General features: G+C 45.0%; 1 protein-coding gene across 3 annotated transcripts in view; it reads left to right on the top strand.

Annotated features, from left to right (window-relative positions):
* The window catches only part of CEPT1 (choline/ethanolamine phosphotransferase 1), a 29,987-nt gene extending 19,305 nt beyond the window's left edge, over positions 1 to 10,682 (top strand). For 2 of the 3 annotated variants that reach the window (XM_066204172.1, XM_066204171.1), the window contains exons 5-9: positions 2,329 to 2,413; positions 5,795 to 5,926; positions 6,590 to 6,748; positions 7,957 to 8,082; positions 9,770 to 10,682. In XM_066204172.1, coding sequence (XP_066060269.1) covers positions 2,329 to 2,413; positions 5,795 to 5,926; positions 6,590 to 6,748; positions 7,957 to 8,082; positions 9,770 to 9,889 — 622 coding nt within the window. In that variant the 3' untranslated portion in view covers positions 9,890 to 10,682. The remainder of the gene's footprint in view (positions 1 to 2,328; positions 2,414 to 5,794; positions 5,927 to 6,589; positions 6,749 to 7,956; positions 8,083 to 9,769) is intronic. The other variant, XM_066204173.1, reaches the window with a different exon arrangement.
* Positions 10,683 to 14,154: the final 3,472 nt, after the last annotated feature.

Here is a 14,154-nt window from a genome sequence, read left to right as displayed (position 1 = left end):
CTGAATAATTCCAACATCAGGCATGTGCTTTACTGATATCAAGCTTATCATTTTAAGTCATCTGACAGTGGTTTTAATGAGCATGGGATGTTCCCAGGCCCTTTTCCTCCTTGGGATTAAGAATTTATGCTTTCTTTAGGTGATAGTTTGGTGTTTAGTTTCTCCTCAGTAGGTCTTACTGCTTTTGTCTTCTGTGTTAAGGAGCCATTTTGTATTAAAAATGCAGAATATTAAGGTGGAACTGAAGTTAAGATTCATATTTGTTTTACAGTAGGACATTCTTACTGTAAGTCACGGAGGAATTTTTAAGAAATATCCTTGGCTGCCTGATGCTGTTTTTGTTTGAGTTGGAAGGGCTGAGCCCTGGGCTAGGAAGTAAAGTAAAGATAAAACTATCTCCCTAACCTCGATCCAGGCACTGCTCCCCGTGTATTTGTTGGGCTCTCAGCCTTGTGCAAAGGTTTGTCTGGCAGAATAACTTGGGTTTCCATTACTTTATTGTGCATAAGATTTCTGCTACCAAAAGAAACGTGGTTTCCTACCCAAGGAAAGCTGTAAATTTGAGTTACCTCCATGAGTTACTAGTCACTGTTTCTGTGAACTTTCTCAGTTTCTTTTTGTTCTTTAGGTGATTGACAGAAGTAGTGAAATGGGCTAAAACACATTCCTGTGTTCCTGTAATGGAGCTGCTCCAGCCCTTCCTTGGCTGGACACACTGAGAACACATTTCCATGCTGGCTCAAGGGGCTGGGAGGAAGCAATTTGCATTAAATCAGTTGGTTTGTGCATCTCTACTGAGCATTTTTATTTTTTTCTTCCAAGGTGCCTCAATGGCTCCCTTTGTTTGTATCAGGACTGAAAACAGAGATCTTTTAGATCATTCTTTCCTCAGTGGAAGCTAATTTTTCCCCTAGCCAGTTGTGATTGCCTTGCAGGAATGTTATTGAGCAATTTGAATGTAGGAGGTCTCCAAAGGTTATTTCCTGGGTGTCCCATCTCCAGGTTTGTGTAGTGAAAAGCAAATTGACAAAGCAGAGAATCATGGAATAGGTTGGGTTGGGAAGGACCTTAAAACTCAACTCATTCCAACCCCTGCCATGAGGGATACCTGCCATGGGATTTAGGTGCAGCCTTGGTATTATCCCTTGTGCATATGGCTGTGCTGCTGACCAGACTGGAGAACCTCAAATGAGAGGATCCATTCCCAAACTGAAGCAAAATCTACAGAGAAACACTGAGCTGATATTAAAATCAATTCCATGGTCTTGTAGCTCATTTAAGGCAGACAGGGGAAGGCCCACCCCATAATGCTCTTTCCCTGTGCAGGTGATATCAGCAGGATTTTTGTCACAGGAAAGCCTGTGTGTGCAGGGGGTGATTTGGAGTCTTTCAGGTAGAACTATCTAATTGGAAAGAAGGATAAGCTGGAAATGTTTCAACCCAACTTGAAGGGTTATTTTTGATGTAGCACTTCAGGGCAAGATACTATTAGATGGTTATAGTATATATGTTATATATAACATATTTTTTATACATAACATACATCTGTATGCATATGTGTAGATGTATATAATGTGTGTGCCTGTTCATAACATATATAGTGTATATACACAACATATAGATATCACACCAACAAGTCCATCCTCTTCATTTCACTTGTATTTTTATATACTCCTATTTCTGGCATTCATCTGTACACCCATTTTTCCCTCTTTCTACCTCCAAGACTTTTACATGCTCCTTAAATCAAAGCCATAAATTCCTTCTTTTCTCCCATTCTTTCCTGCAGCACATCCTGGCTCTGCTGGAACCAGAAGTGGTTTCTCTTCTTGCTGCCACTGCACTGTTTCCATCAACCCTTTAGGAATTTGTGTTTCTTTTCAAAGCTTGATGTTATTAAGAGAATATTCATATTAAGATAGGGTAGGGAATATAATAGGGGTTAAAAATACATTTTTAGAATTTTATCATCTGTGCTAAATTCTGTTTTTTGGTGGACAAGGTTAAAACTGAATATTTACTTCTGCAGCTGCTACTGGGCAGTGAAGAGTTCCAATGCTTCCTGTTGATAAAAGGGATTTCTGTTATTGCACTGTGAAGTAAAACAAAATTTTATAGCACAACATTGCTCTTAAATTTGAACAATAAAACTAAATGCATTTTTGCCTTCTAAATTATTTGCAGGTTTTTCCTCTTTCCCTCAGCCTTTTGGGGTGTTTATACTGTGCATGACAGAGTTGCGCCACTGAGCTTGTGAATAACTGACTTGAAATTGCTTTGAATAATTTTGCTTTTTTTTTTTTTTTTTGGCTTTTTATACCTAATCAGAATTGATGTGACTGAAGTACAAATCTTCATAATAATCATGCATTTACTGGCAGTGATTGGAGGACCACCTTTTTGGCAATCTCTGGTAATTTTCCTCCTGTTCTTATTTTATCCTTTGTAATTATCCCGTGGTCACTGAAGGACTCCTGCACACCTCGAGACGGTTTTACTTCTGCAGGAAGGTTTCACTTTTCCTTATAAATGGAAACAGGTTTTTGAATTCAGATCCCACGGAATTAACTGTTGATTCTGGCTGTACCAGAGTAATTAAAACAAGATTTAGTCTCTAATCCTTTAATACTTGATGTGACTGCAAAATTGTCAAATTTTGCAAATACCATAATGACTTTGGTATTTTTTATTTGCTTCTGTTTGGGGGAAATATGGAGTAAATGTGGTTGTGTACTCAAACATTCCACTTTTAATGGGAAAAGCAAAACACTCTGAACAGGCAAAACGCAGAGTTGTGGATTTTGGCAATAGTTGCTTTCATTACCTTTCCTTTATTCCTTGAAACTCTGTGTTGCTGTCCTGGTTCCCTCCTTTCTGGCAGTGTAAATTCTCTTCAAAGCCTGTTAAATGCTGCTCCCCAGGCTCCTGGAGCTGGGTGATTCCTGTGGGATGCTGAGTATGGCTCCAGCTTGGATGATTTAGGACATGTGAGTAAAGCAAGGAAGCTTAGGGTAACTCATTTAATAAATTGTATATGTGGAGTTGATTTTCCTGCTTGAAGCAAGAAAAGTGCTGGAATTGCTGGAGTTTTCTCCCACAGGGTCTGGAATATGAAAAAACACAAACACTTTGGGAATATGAAGCTGGAGTTCAGCCCTCTGGAAGTTGTTCCTGAGGCAGATGTGACTGTAGTATATCTGGACAGCTCCAAACTCCAGCTGGGATCCAGCCCTGTGAGAAGGACTCCAGGGTCTGAGTTGCCCAGCTGGCTGTGGTATTTGTGGGATTGGTGACAGGAGAAGTTCCTGGAGGAAGCGGCTCTGTGTCTGTTGGCATGGTGTCTTACATGCTCCTCCCGGCTGCTTCCAGGAGCCCTTAGCTGGGCTCTGCTCTGGCCTGTTTCCTCATAATTTTATTTTTTAAATCCCAATTCATTCTGCACAAAACTGATGGAATGTACTCTGTAATCCTGGCAGTAATTTTCTGGCAAAATATTCCAGACTTGCTTTAATGCCAACTCTCGCAGCTGCTCCAGACTGTCTGTTGCCTGCTGCCACTTGGTTATTGCCATGCCTGGGCACTTCCCAAACAAAATCTGGGATCATGGAATGGTTTGGTTTGGAATGGACCTTAAAGCTCATTCAGTCCCAACGCTGCCATGGGCAGAGATGCCTTCCACTAGACCAGGTTGCTCCAAGCCCTGTCCCACCTGGAATGCTTCTTTCCCGGGGTTTACTTGCATTCTGCAGCTCTTTGGGCAATGCAGTCTTCTGTCTCTGATCCGTCTCAGGGGGTTTAACAGAGAACGTGATTTGCCCGTAAAAGATGTGACTGGTGATACTTCCCTGCATTGCTGACTTGGTTTTGGGAAGTTCTGCCTCCACGTGACTTTGGATGAAGCCCCTGGAATCACCAGGAAGGGCAGAATAATTGCAGGGACTGTAGTGATGCATAGAATACCAGACAGCCTTGTGGCTGTTTTCTAGTGTCCTCTGAATTAAAAGTCAGGGGTTGCAGTGCCACTTTGTAGGAACATTTCCCTCTCTCCCTCTACTTGGAAGGAAAAAATAGAAGTAATCTGATATTTGCTTGATTTTGTTGCTTCCCACTTTTGGCTTTGTTGCTCCCATTTTGTACATGGAGGAATTCAGCAGGTGCAGACTTTTTTATCCACTCCTGGCTTTCCTCTGCCAAATTTCTGTATGTGACCTTTTCTCATTAATTTTTTCTTCAGACATGTTTTGCACTGATGCAGCTGCTGTGGAGGCCAGAAGGAGGGTGTTAAGAACCCAAAACTGGCCAAACTGGGTGTTACAACTGTGTGGCATTATTTTTCTCCTTCTCTGAGCATCCTTCTCCAGTGTTCTAGTGGTAGCTGGGAATTCACTGGGTGTTTAACCCAGCCAACTCCCTTTGTCTTGGAGACATGTCAACCTTAATGTCTTTTGACTCCTGTTATGGAGTTTGCTCCTGTTTCCTTTTCTTGTAAAAGTCAATCCACCCTGTTCTTTAAATACCAAAGTATCAGTTCCAAGGCAGAGGCCAACACAGGTACCTGCTTTTAGAAGAGCTTGAGGAGTCCTGAGCCTCCTGACATTTGTGGATGCTTACAAGTAGTGCTCCAGTCTGGCAGTTCAAACTTTCCCTTTGCTTGTCTTTATTCTTTTTCTACAGTCTTCTAGGAGACACCTTTTTTTTGCCTTACAAAGGGAGAAATATATTTGAATGCCATGAAACTGGGCAGGGTCTGGGGAGAGGACTGAACAAGGCATGAAGGGTTAAAGCTTCTCTGTCTCTTAATCATGCCCTGGAAAGATCAAGAGATTCTGTTGTTGAATGGAATAGAAAAGTTAGGATTTTCAACGGTGATCTTCAAGCTCTGGGAGTGTTTGGACAATGCTCTCAGACACAGGGTGGAATTGTTGGGGTGTCTGCGTAGGAACAGGAGTTGGACTGGATGCTCCTGATGGGTCCCTTCCAACTCATAATATTCCATGATTTGCCTGCTGAAAGCTACTCTGAGAGTGTAATTAAAGAAAAATAGAAGCTTGACCTTCTTTGGGCTTCTGTTCCTGGCCAGGCTCACTGGGGAACCAAGCATTCATTCAGTTCAGTGCCATGACTTCAGTTCCCAAATGAAGAGCTTGTAGTAGTTGAATAGATACAGTTGGGAAGTTTGGGGTAGTTATCTCTAAATACTTGCTTCCATGATATATTTCCTGTGGTTTACTTTGGACTATTCTTCAGTTATAGTTTTTCCTGTTCTGCTTGAAACATGGCTGTTAAAAAACAAAGGAAACTTTCAAAACTGCCTGTGCTTGTTCTCCCCTTCTTTAGCAACTTTATCCTTCCTCTCCAGGGTCACTGACTCTGATCTGACTTGTCTGATCTCTTTGCTCGCCTTGCTTTGCGCAAAAGATCAGATCCAGTACCTGAAAGGATTTATCTGACCATGTCAAGTGGCTCTTGTTCTGCCCCTTTTGATCTTGACTGCTGCTTCAGGAAAGGTGATGATTCTCTTCCCTGGGATGATTTAGAGCAAGTTCTTGGTTTCTGTCCATTTCTCTGCTTTTGGTGTTTCTTCTCTTAACTGAACGTAAGTCTGGCTTTCTGGGAAGCTTCATGGAAGGTTTTTTGGAAAATACATTTTTTCTCTGTAAAAATGTCAATCTCTGTATAGCGGAGAGAGAAGAGCAAATGTTGTGTTTGAAAGTGGAGTGTTTGAGTGCACCTGAAATATTAACCCAATTTTGAGTTTGTGCATATTTTAACTTCTTATCTCTCTTCCATTAAGATTCCAATACTGAATATTCAGGTGAAAATATTCCCAGCTCTTTGTACTGTGGCAGGAACTATATTCTCCTGTACAAACTACTTTGGTGTGATCTTCACGGGTGGAGTTGGCAAAAATGGATCCACTATAGCAGTGAGTACCTTGAACTGCCAGTTCCTTCTCAGCACGGAGACTCTTCAGCCACAGTTTGTATTTAACATAATCCCTCCTCCATGGGAAATATTTTCCCTTCATCTCCTTGCTAGCTTGGGAAAAACAAGTTAAAATTGTGTGTGTAAGAATAGTAGATTTAGGAGTCAAAGTTTTAAATTTTTTGATTAAAAGTACTCATTGTGCTTTGATATTTGTTTTTGAATTAATGACATAAACCAAGTTGTACCAATGCATCCCTTACTGAAGAGTTCACAGAAAAATCCTGTGCAAAAATCCATTCAGAAGGAAACTTTTCAAGACGATTCTGGGTTTTATCCTTCTGAAAGATCTATGTTATTTATATTACCAATGTAAAAGAACAGGTGGAGGTGTCTCCACAAGCACCTCCTGTTGCGGTGTTCTTGCTGCCTAATATCTTTTTTTTTTCCCCCCAGCACCAGTAAGTTTCCACCACACACCACATTCTCAGCTGCTACATGTTTAAGTTTCACCACTTTTTGTTCCTTTTACCATCAGCATTCAGAAAGATGTTTCTAATGTGATTTTACTTTTAACCCCTCATTGCACACCGTGTGAGGGGCTCTTTGAGGTTTCTTTGCAATGTGCACATTTTATTAACCTCATGCTTTAATCTCACCATAGGGAACAAGTGTCCTCTCACCTTTTCTCCATATTGGCTCGGTGATCGCCTTGGCTGCAATGATCTACAAGAAATCTGCTGTGCAGCTCTTTGAGAGGCACCCCTGTCTCTACATCCTGACTTTTGGCTTTGTGTCTGCCAAGATCACAAATAAACTGGTGGTGAGTGCGCCAGAACCTTCCCAAGTCTTGTTGCAGGAGAACTTTTTGTAGATTATGGAGCTCTTTGAGTATTCCACTGAGTAACCTGCACTTGTTTGTGCACTGAAGAGATATTCGTGCTTTGCTTTAAGTAGCCTGGAGGTGCAGCAGAGTCTTTTTCTGTTTGAAAAGGCAGTGAAAGCCTGGAGTTGATGCTGTGGTTGCACAGGCAGCACCAGGACAGCTCAGAGCTGTTTCTCCCCCTTCCCCAGCTGTTCATCCATGCTTTTGCAATGTATTTGTGAACATGTGGAAGGAGTTGGTCTGCAACAGAGGTGGCTGGAATCCCCCTCAGACGCAAAGGGGAGGAAGGTTTGACGGGAGAGGAGGTGATGGAGCTACTGAGGTTTGGAACACTTGCTGAGAGTTTTACTTGAAGAATTGGAGGAAAATAGGGGTCAAAATCATCAATGGGTTTGTACAAGGGCGGAGGTGTCAATGAATGAGGGTTAAACAGCTCCTGCCTCAAATGCCATCCCAGTTATGCAGGCTTCTGTTGGGCTACTGTGAGCTGGGTCAGTGCTGGACTCAAGTCACAGTGGAAGAGTTTAAATTCATAGTGATAAAAGAGTTTAAGCTCACAATGGAAGAAGAATTTCTTTCTTACCATGCCTGCTTTGGTGCTCAGTCCTATCGCAGCCATGCTGTGCAGTGAGGATGGAGTGTGGGGTGGATTCTGTGCATGTAGAGAGGTGAGAAGGGCACACTTGAACACCAAAAATGTTCGTCAAATTGTAACCAGAGAGAGGTGGTGATCCTTATGGAGTGGGAGAAGAAGAGGTGGAGAGAGGAGAACACCAAGTGTCCTTGACTTTTGAAGCTCCAGCAGCTGTGAGTTTTTGTTTTCAGGCTCAACTCTGAAATTTACCAGCCTGCTTCCATTTCACTGTTTGGTTTCTGGCAGGAGGAAGAGGTGAGCTGGAAAGCTTGTTAGTTTTTTTTCTGTGCTACATTCTCTGCTGTAATAAAAGATGCCTCTCTGCAAACCTTGTGTCTCTGTAGCTGTAGAGCACCATATTTCAAACAGTATTGTTACTGCCACTTGAGTATTTGATATTTTGCAGTAATGTAGCTTGAACTGTGTGGTTTTGGCTTTGTGTATTCTGAAATCACTCTGCCTTTGCTGGCACATGTTTGTTTTTTAAACTTCTCTTTTTTTTTTACTGCAGGTTGCCCACATGACCAAGAGTGAGATGTATTTGTATGACACAGCATTCATAGGCCCAGCATTGCTGTTCCTTGACCAGTATTTTAACAGCTTTATTGATGAGTATATTGTCCTCTGGATTGCCCTGGTGAGTCCAGGCCCATTTCATTAATTAGCTCTGCCACTCATTCACGGTGTTGGGTGTGCCCAGATGAATCCCCTGGAGGGGGGTGGATTTGAAACTGGTGCAGAACTGAGCAGGGTCACAGTGTCCCTGGTTTAGTGTTGGGACAGTCCTGGGCACTGTCTTTAGGGATGGTCTGGGTGAGAGGATCAAGGCACTCCCAGTTACTTTGCAGAGGACACCACTTTGGGTGGGATGTGGATCTTCTCTAGGGGTCTGGACAGGCTACATTTATGGCTGAGGCCAGTGGTGGGAGGGTCAACCCGGCCAGGTGCCAGGTCCTGTCCTCAGGTCACAACAGCCCCATGAAACACTCCAGGCTGGGAGAAGAGTGGCTGGAAAGCTGGGAAGGATCTGGGAGTGCTGGTAACAGTGGCTGGACATGAAACCAGGTGTGCCCAGATGGGAAAGACACGTGGGCTGTTGCAGCCATGGTGTGTCCAGAAAGCCCAGTGTGGTGCCCTGTGCTGGTGCTGCTGGGGCACCTCCAGTACTGGGGACAGCTCTGGGACCCTCCTGACCAGAGAGACACTGAGGGGCTGGAACGTGTCCAGGGAAGGGAACAGAGCTGGAGAAGGGTCTGGAGCACCAGGAACAGCTGAGGGAGCTGGGAAAGGGGCTCAGCCTGGAGAAAAGGAGGCTCGGGGGAGATGTTCTGGCTCTGCACAACTCCCTGACAGGAGGGGGCAGTCAGAGGGGGTTGGGCTCTGCTGCTGGGAAACAAGGGCCAGGACAAGAGGAAATGGCATCAAGTTGTGCCAGGGGAGGTTTAGGTTGGATATCTGAAAAAAAAAAAAATGCTGAGAGAGTTAATCAGGCATTGGAATAAATTCCCCAGGGCAGTGATGGAGTCACCATACCTGGAAGTGTTCAAGAGGTGTCTGGGTGTGGCACCTGGGGACATGGGTTAAGAGTGATTATGGTGGCTCTGGGGTGAAGGTGGGACTCAATGATCTTGAAGGTCACTTCCAACCTGCTGACTGTGATAGTTTAAAATTTCAAAGCACTGTAGCAAATATTCAAAGCTAAGATTAGAATATTTTGAACAGATGAGTATTGCTGCCTCATTAGCAGGGGCTCTGTGAGGGGCAATGCAGGGGTGCTCTGGCTGTGCCTTAAACTCTGGAATGTCTGTCATGACTCCAGCACTCATCAGGAAAAACATCCTAAATGGGCTTATCAAATGCTCAAGTTTAATGTACAAAAACAGGGTTAACCTTTCAGTAAGATTGTGTTGATGTGATGTAAAAAGATGTGTGTGTGTGGTTATCACCGTTCAGTGTTAATGGGGCATTTCACACCATCTCTGTAGCTGCTGTAATTCTTCTCCACTTTCTGATTGTAGAATTAAGAGTCTGTCTTTTCTTACGCTGGAAGAAAGCCCAGCATTCCCAAAAACTCTTTAGGGAGTGACTGCCCATCCCTGGGCTTGGAGCAACCTGGTCTAGTGGAAGGTGTCTCTGCCCATGGCAGGGGTGGAGCTGGGTGGGCTCTAAGGTCTCTTCCATCCCAAGCCAGTTTGTGATTCCATGGTTATTTCTGGAGCTGGAGATTCAGCTCGATGCTGTGGTTGTGGAGTGTGGGCTGTTACACCCTGTGTGGCACACAAGGAACATGTGGATATAACTGTGGATGATTTTTCCCTGTGCAGATCCTGTCCCTGTTTGACCTGCTCCGATACTGTGTCAGTGTGTGCAACCAGATCGCTGCCCACCTGCACATCCACGTGTTCCGCATCAAGGGCTGCCCCACGCACTCGAACCACCACTAGGGATGGGAGCTGCCACAGGGGAATGGACGAGTTGGGTTTCTACAGGAATGGATGAAGACTTGTAGGAGACTAAGGCTAAAAGCAGATAAGAACAAAGTAATTTATAATAATCAATGTTGTATAACTTTTCTTCTTTGTTATCAGTAACACTCCTTAACTAGTCTCCTGCCTGAGAGAGTGAATTCCAAGTACACCCTAGTCAACTCTCCATGTAGTCAACTCTGTTGGTTCCAAGCCTGGGAAAGCATGCAGGAAGTAAATGCTCTGTCTTTGTAATTACCTTGATTACAAATTAATCTCTGTATGGTGAATGGATCCCCACCAACTGGAGTTTCTAATGTAGTATAATTACAGCTGCAATCTGACTTGCTTTTAATTTTAATATTTCATCATCTCTTAGTGAAATACTTGTTTAGTGTCCACTTGGAATTTATTTACTAAAGACCTGAGCTGGTAAAAAACCCAGAGATATCTCACTAAGTTGTGTGGCTGCAGCAGCTGCCAGGTGGGAGCCAGGCTGGGGTGGTTTTTGCTCGTGCATTGCTGACAAAGCGGTTTCATGCTGAACAGGGTCCTGCGAGCCAAGGGGTGCCCGGCATGCAAAATAGTGTGGTATCTTTGTCAATTAATTTTATTTTTTTAAATAAACATTATCTAAAAAGACAACTTATTTCTCAATTTTCTTCAGTGGAAAAGAATATAAGAAAAAAATTCTACTGTTTACTTTTTTATGTATAAAAATTAAGCAAAATTTCCTTTCTGCTCTTAATAAATAAGAATTCTGAGAGCAACAGTTGTCTTGAGATGTATGTGTTGCTCTGTCCTGCTCAGACTTGTGAATGACAATCCTGCCTGTGGTTTAGAGAGTAGTTTTCCAGTGCTTTTATGTGCATCATGTTGTCATTCCAGGATCTCTGAGAGCTTTGCCTGCTGTATAGGGCAATAAGTTTGGGTTTCTTTTTGCTGTCATTTTTTAAATACCATTTTAACTGTGGTGAATATGAGGGACACTAAAATTATTGGAAGGTTTAACATAAACATTCAGTGTTAATGTTCACCTGGTGCCACAGGCCCTGGCACTGAGGGGAGCTTCAGCCCCTGAGCAAAGGGGCTGAAGTACTGAGCAGGGAGTGTCTCTGAGCAGGATCTGCCTTGTCTGTGGGGAAGCTGCTGGGGACAGAGCTGGAATGCTGGGATCCCATGTCTGAAATCCCTGCCCTCTAACCATGGAGCATCTCTCTGAAGATGGGAAGGAAGTTCTCAGTGCTGGGAGCCCAGACCAAGGCAATGCCTGTGGACAGTAACATGGCTCTGAAGGAATTAAACACAGCTCATGGTCAGAAAAAAACCCAAAAAAACCTTCACACCTCAGTAACAATAAATCAAAACCTCCCTCAGCTCCTGGAAGCGCTGATGCACTGTGATACCCCAGTGATTAGAAAATGTGCTCAGGAGGTAGAAAGAAAACTCAGTTTCTGCAGTGTCTGGGGAGAGGTTTGAAACCCTTGTTCTCTCTCTCTGGGCAGTGCTTGGTGTCCAGCTGCCATGGACTGAGAGATTGGGCTTGCTTGTGTCCTGGCAGGGACAGGACTGGAGGGGGCATGGAGGAAGGTGGCTCTGGTTTCATGGTTGCAGTGTTTGTGGGGGGAGACCGGGCTGGCCCTGCTGGGAAGTGGAGCAGAGGTGCCAAGTCTTTCGGCTCAGCCTTGGCACAGGGTAGTGCCCAGCCTTGTGCCTGCTATGCTTGGAAGAGTCTTGGTTCCTTCCTCTGCGGTGGCACTGTGTCAGCAAGTGAGCCAGAGGTCATGTGTCAGCCTGGGGGCACTGGGGGGATCAGGAACATTCTCAGAATGAGGAGGCTCCTGTAAGGCTTCCCCACTCTGCCCTTGCGCTCCCACTTTGAATCTTGTGAGCAGCAGTTTATGGCAAACGCAGCTGAGGGTTCTTTTGGGACCTGGCCCTATGTCAGGGGTCCCCTCAGGGTCCCTGCCAGGCTGGAGCCACAGTTAAGGGGTTTGATTCCTGCATCCTGATACACCTGAGGCAGCTCCCAAGTGTCCTGGAGCTCTGCTCCAAGTGCCTCGGTGCTGGGAGCATCTCCATGTGTGAGGTGACAGCTCTAGAATGACATTTTTAGATACAAGTGGAATTCAGGGAACTCATTAATTGAGTTTTAATTGCAATGAGCTGGGGAAAGGGTTGATCTGGACAAAGTAGCCTCTGCTACTGTCTTTCAAGGGGAGCAGGTAAAAGTCTGCAAGGGCAGAGCCTGAAAGGATTTGAACGTGCCCTTTACAAACCACGTGTTTCCTTTCATCAGCATGAAGTGGGTGTAGAACTGTTGCTTGGAAAGTCCCTCCCTGGAGTGTGAATGGTTTCCTCAAATCAGAATCAGTCTGGTGGTTCATGAAGTGTCCAACCTTTGACCAAACACCTCCATGCCCACTTACCATGTAAACAAGGAGATTCCTGCTCTCAGTCCTCAGGGGTTTAAGATTAGGCTGCTCCAAACAGTTTGTTACTAATACTTGAGACTGGAGAAGAACCAAAGCCTTTAAAAGGCTGTGCAGGACCAGACTTCCATGTGCAAAACTAAAGCCTGTTGCTGTTCAGGAAATGCCATAGGACACCTTTTTCTAAGCTTTTCACTCCCTGGAAGTTTGGAAAACTTTCCCCCAGCCAAGAAAAGATTCCATTTCTCTGTTGACGTAGTTTCAGTGTTATCAGGGAACAGTCACTACTGGCAATCCAAGCCCTCTGAAGTGCTGCTATGGCTCTGGGTATGGTGACAGATAACGGAATAAATGACCTTTCCACCTGCCTTGTTTGTGGCCGTGGGTTACGTCAGATGTGGGGTTGAGAAGGGGGACAGGGGATTTGTGGGCTCAGCCTGATCTCGTGGTGGGCCCTTTCACTTTCTGTTGTGTTAAGAAGACTCAGGAGATAGAGTTTCTGCAGCACCAGCACCTGGGACTGAGAACACGTCCTGCTAAAAAAATACCGTTCTGCTCTGCAGGTTTTCCTCTCAGTATGTAAAGAGAAGCTGGAAATTTCCACTGGGTGCTGTGTTGGCCCTTTAAGAAGTGCTGAAGGAGTTCCCTTGGTCTGATAAGGGGTTTAACACAGAAAAGGGGCAGGTCAGGACACCTCAGGGCCTCTTGCTGTGTCATCAAAGCGTCAGCTTTGTTTCAAGGCACTATTTTCCTCCTGTTCCCATCCTACCCAGCTTGGCCCAGGTACCTCCAGTGCTGCTGTGACCTAGCTATGAGCATGGAATGGAGCTGCAGAGGAGTTTAATCATTTCCAGAGGGTGAGGACTACAGCAGTTCAGAGGTTATGGCCAGGTGGGCTGGGAGTGGGGTGGGAGCAGGGGCTATTCCTGCCCTGGAGTGGTGGGAAGCACTGGGCTGTCACCCCTGTGCTGGCGCTGGCAGGGTAAAGCCTCCCAGGACTGCTTGCTGGCACTGAGGCCGCTGGTAGAGGGTGACACATGCCAGAGCATGAAATTATCTTCCCCAGAGCAGCTGCATGGCAGGGATTGAGTCCCAAATCAGCAGCGGGGGCTGAGCTGCCTGCTGGCCGGGCCCCAAGTTTTTTGGATAGTGTGAGTTGGCCAGTGCTTTGCTGGGAGCTATGTTAACAATTTAGCAGAATAAATGAGCTCTTTCCAATTCAGGGAAATATTTCTTGGTGCTGTTTTATTTACTGTTGTAGGCTTGGATCAAGTGTTGGGCAAATCTCGAGCAGGAAGAAGGATTTAAAAATATGCTGCGGGTTATGCTGATGTGCTGCAATGTGACCCAGCCTCGGTGTCCCTGCTCCCAGCACGCCCAGCTGAGCATTCCCAGAGTGTCCCCAGCAAAGAGTCTGTCCACCCTTCGGCATTAAAGGGAGGGTATTAAAGCCAGAATTTAACAAATACCTGTAAAAAAAAGGAGAGTGGCTTTTTGCACAAGGAAGCAGTGATAGGACAAGGAGGAATGGATTTAAATTAAAATAGGGGAATTTTAGATGGGATTTTGGGAAGAAACTCTTCCCTGTTAGAGTGGTGAGGCCCTGGCACAGGGTGCCCAGAGAAGCTGTGGCTGCCCCATCCCTGGAAGTGTCTAAGGCCAGGTTAGACGGGGCTTGGAGAGACCTGGGATAGTGGAAGGTGTCTCTGCCCATGGCACGGGGTGGGACTGGGTGATCATTAACATTCCTTCCAACTCAAACCTTACTGGGATTTTATGATTCTAAGGTAGCTCCACCCTTTTGAAGCTGAA

The sequence above is a fragment of the Chamaea fasciata genome, unplaced genomic scaffold (assembly GCF_029207755.1).
Source record: "Chamaea fasciata isolate MVZ Bird 193981 ecotype frontalis unplaced genomic scaffold, bChaFas1.0.hap1 SCAF_25, whole genome shotgun sequence".
NCBI classification, from domain to species: Eukaryota; Metazoa; Chordata; class Aves; order Passeriformes; family Sylviidae; genus Chamaea; species Chamaea fasciata.
The sequence above is the reverse complement of the archived record's forward strand: the minus strand, read 5'-3'. Positions and strand labels throughout refer to the sequence as shown.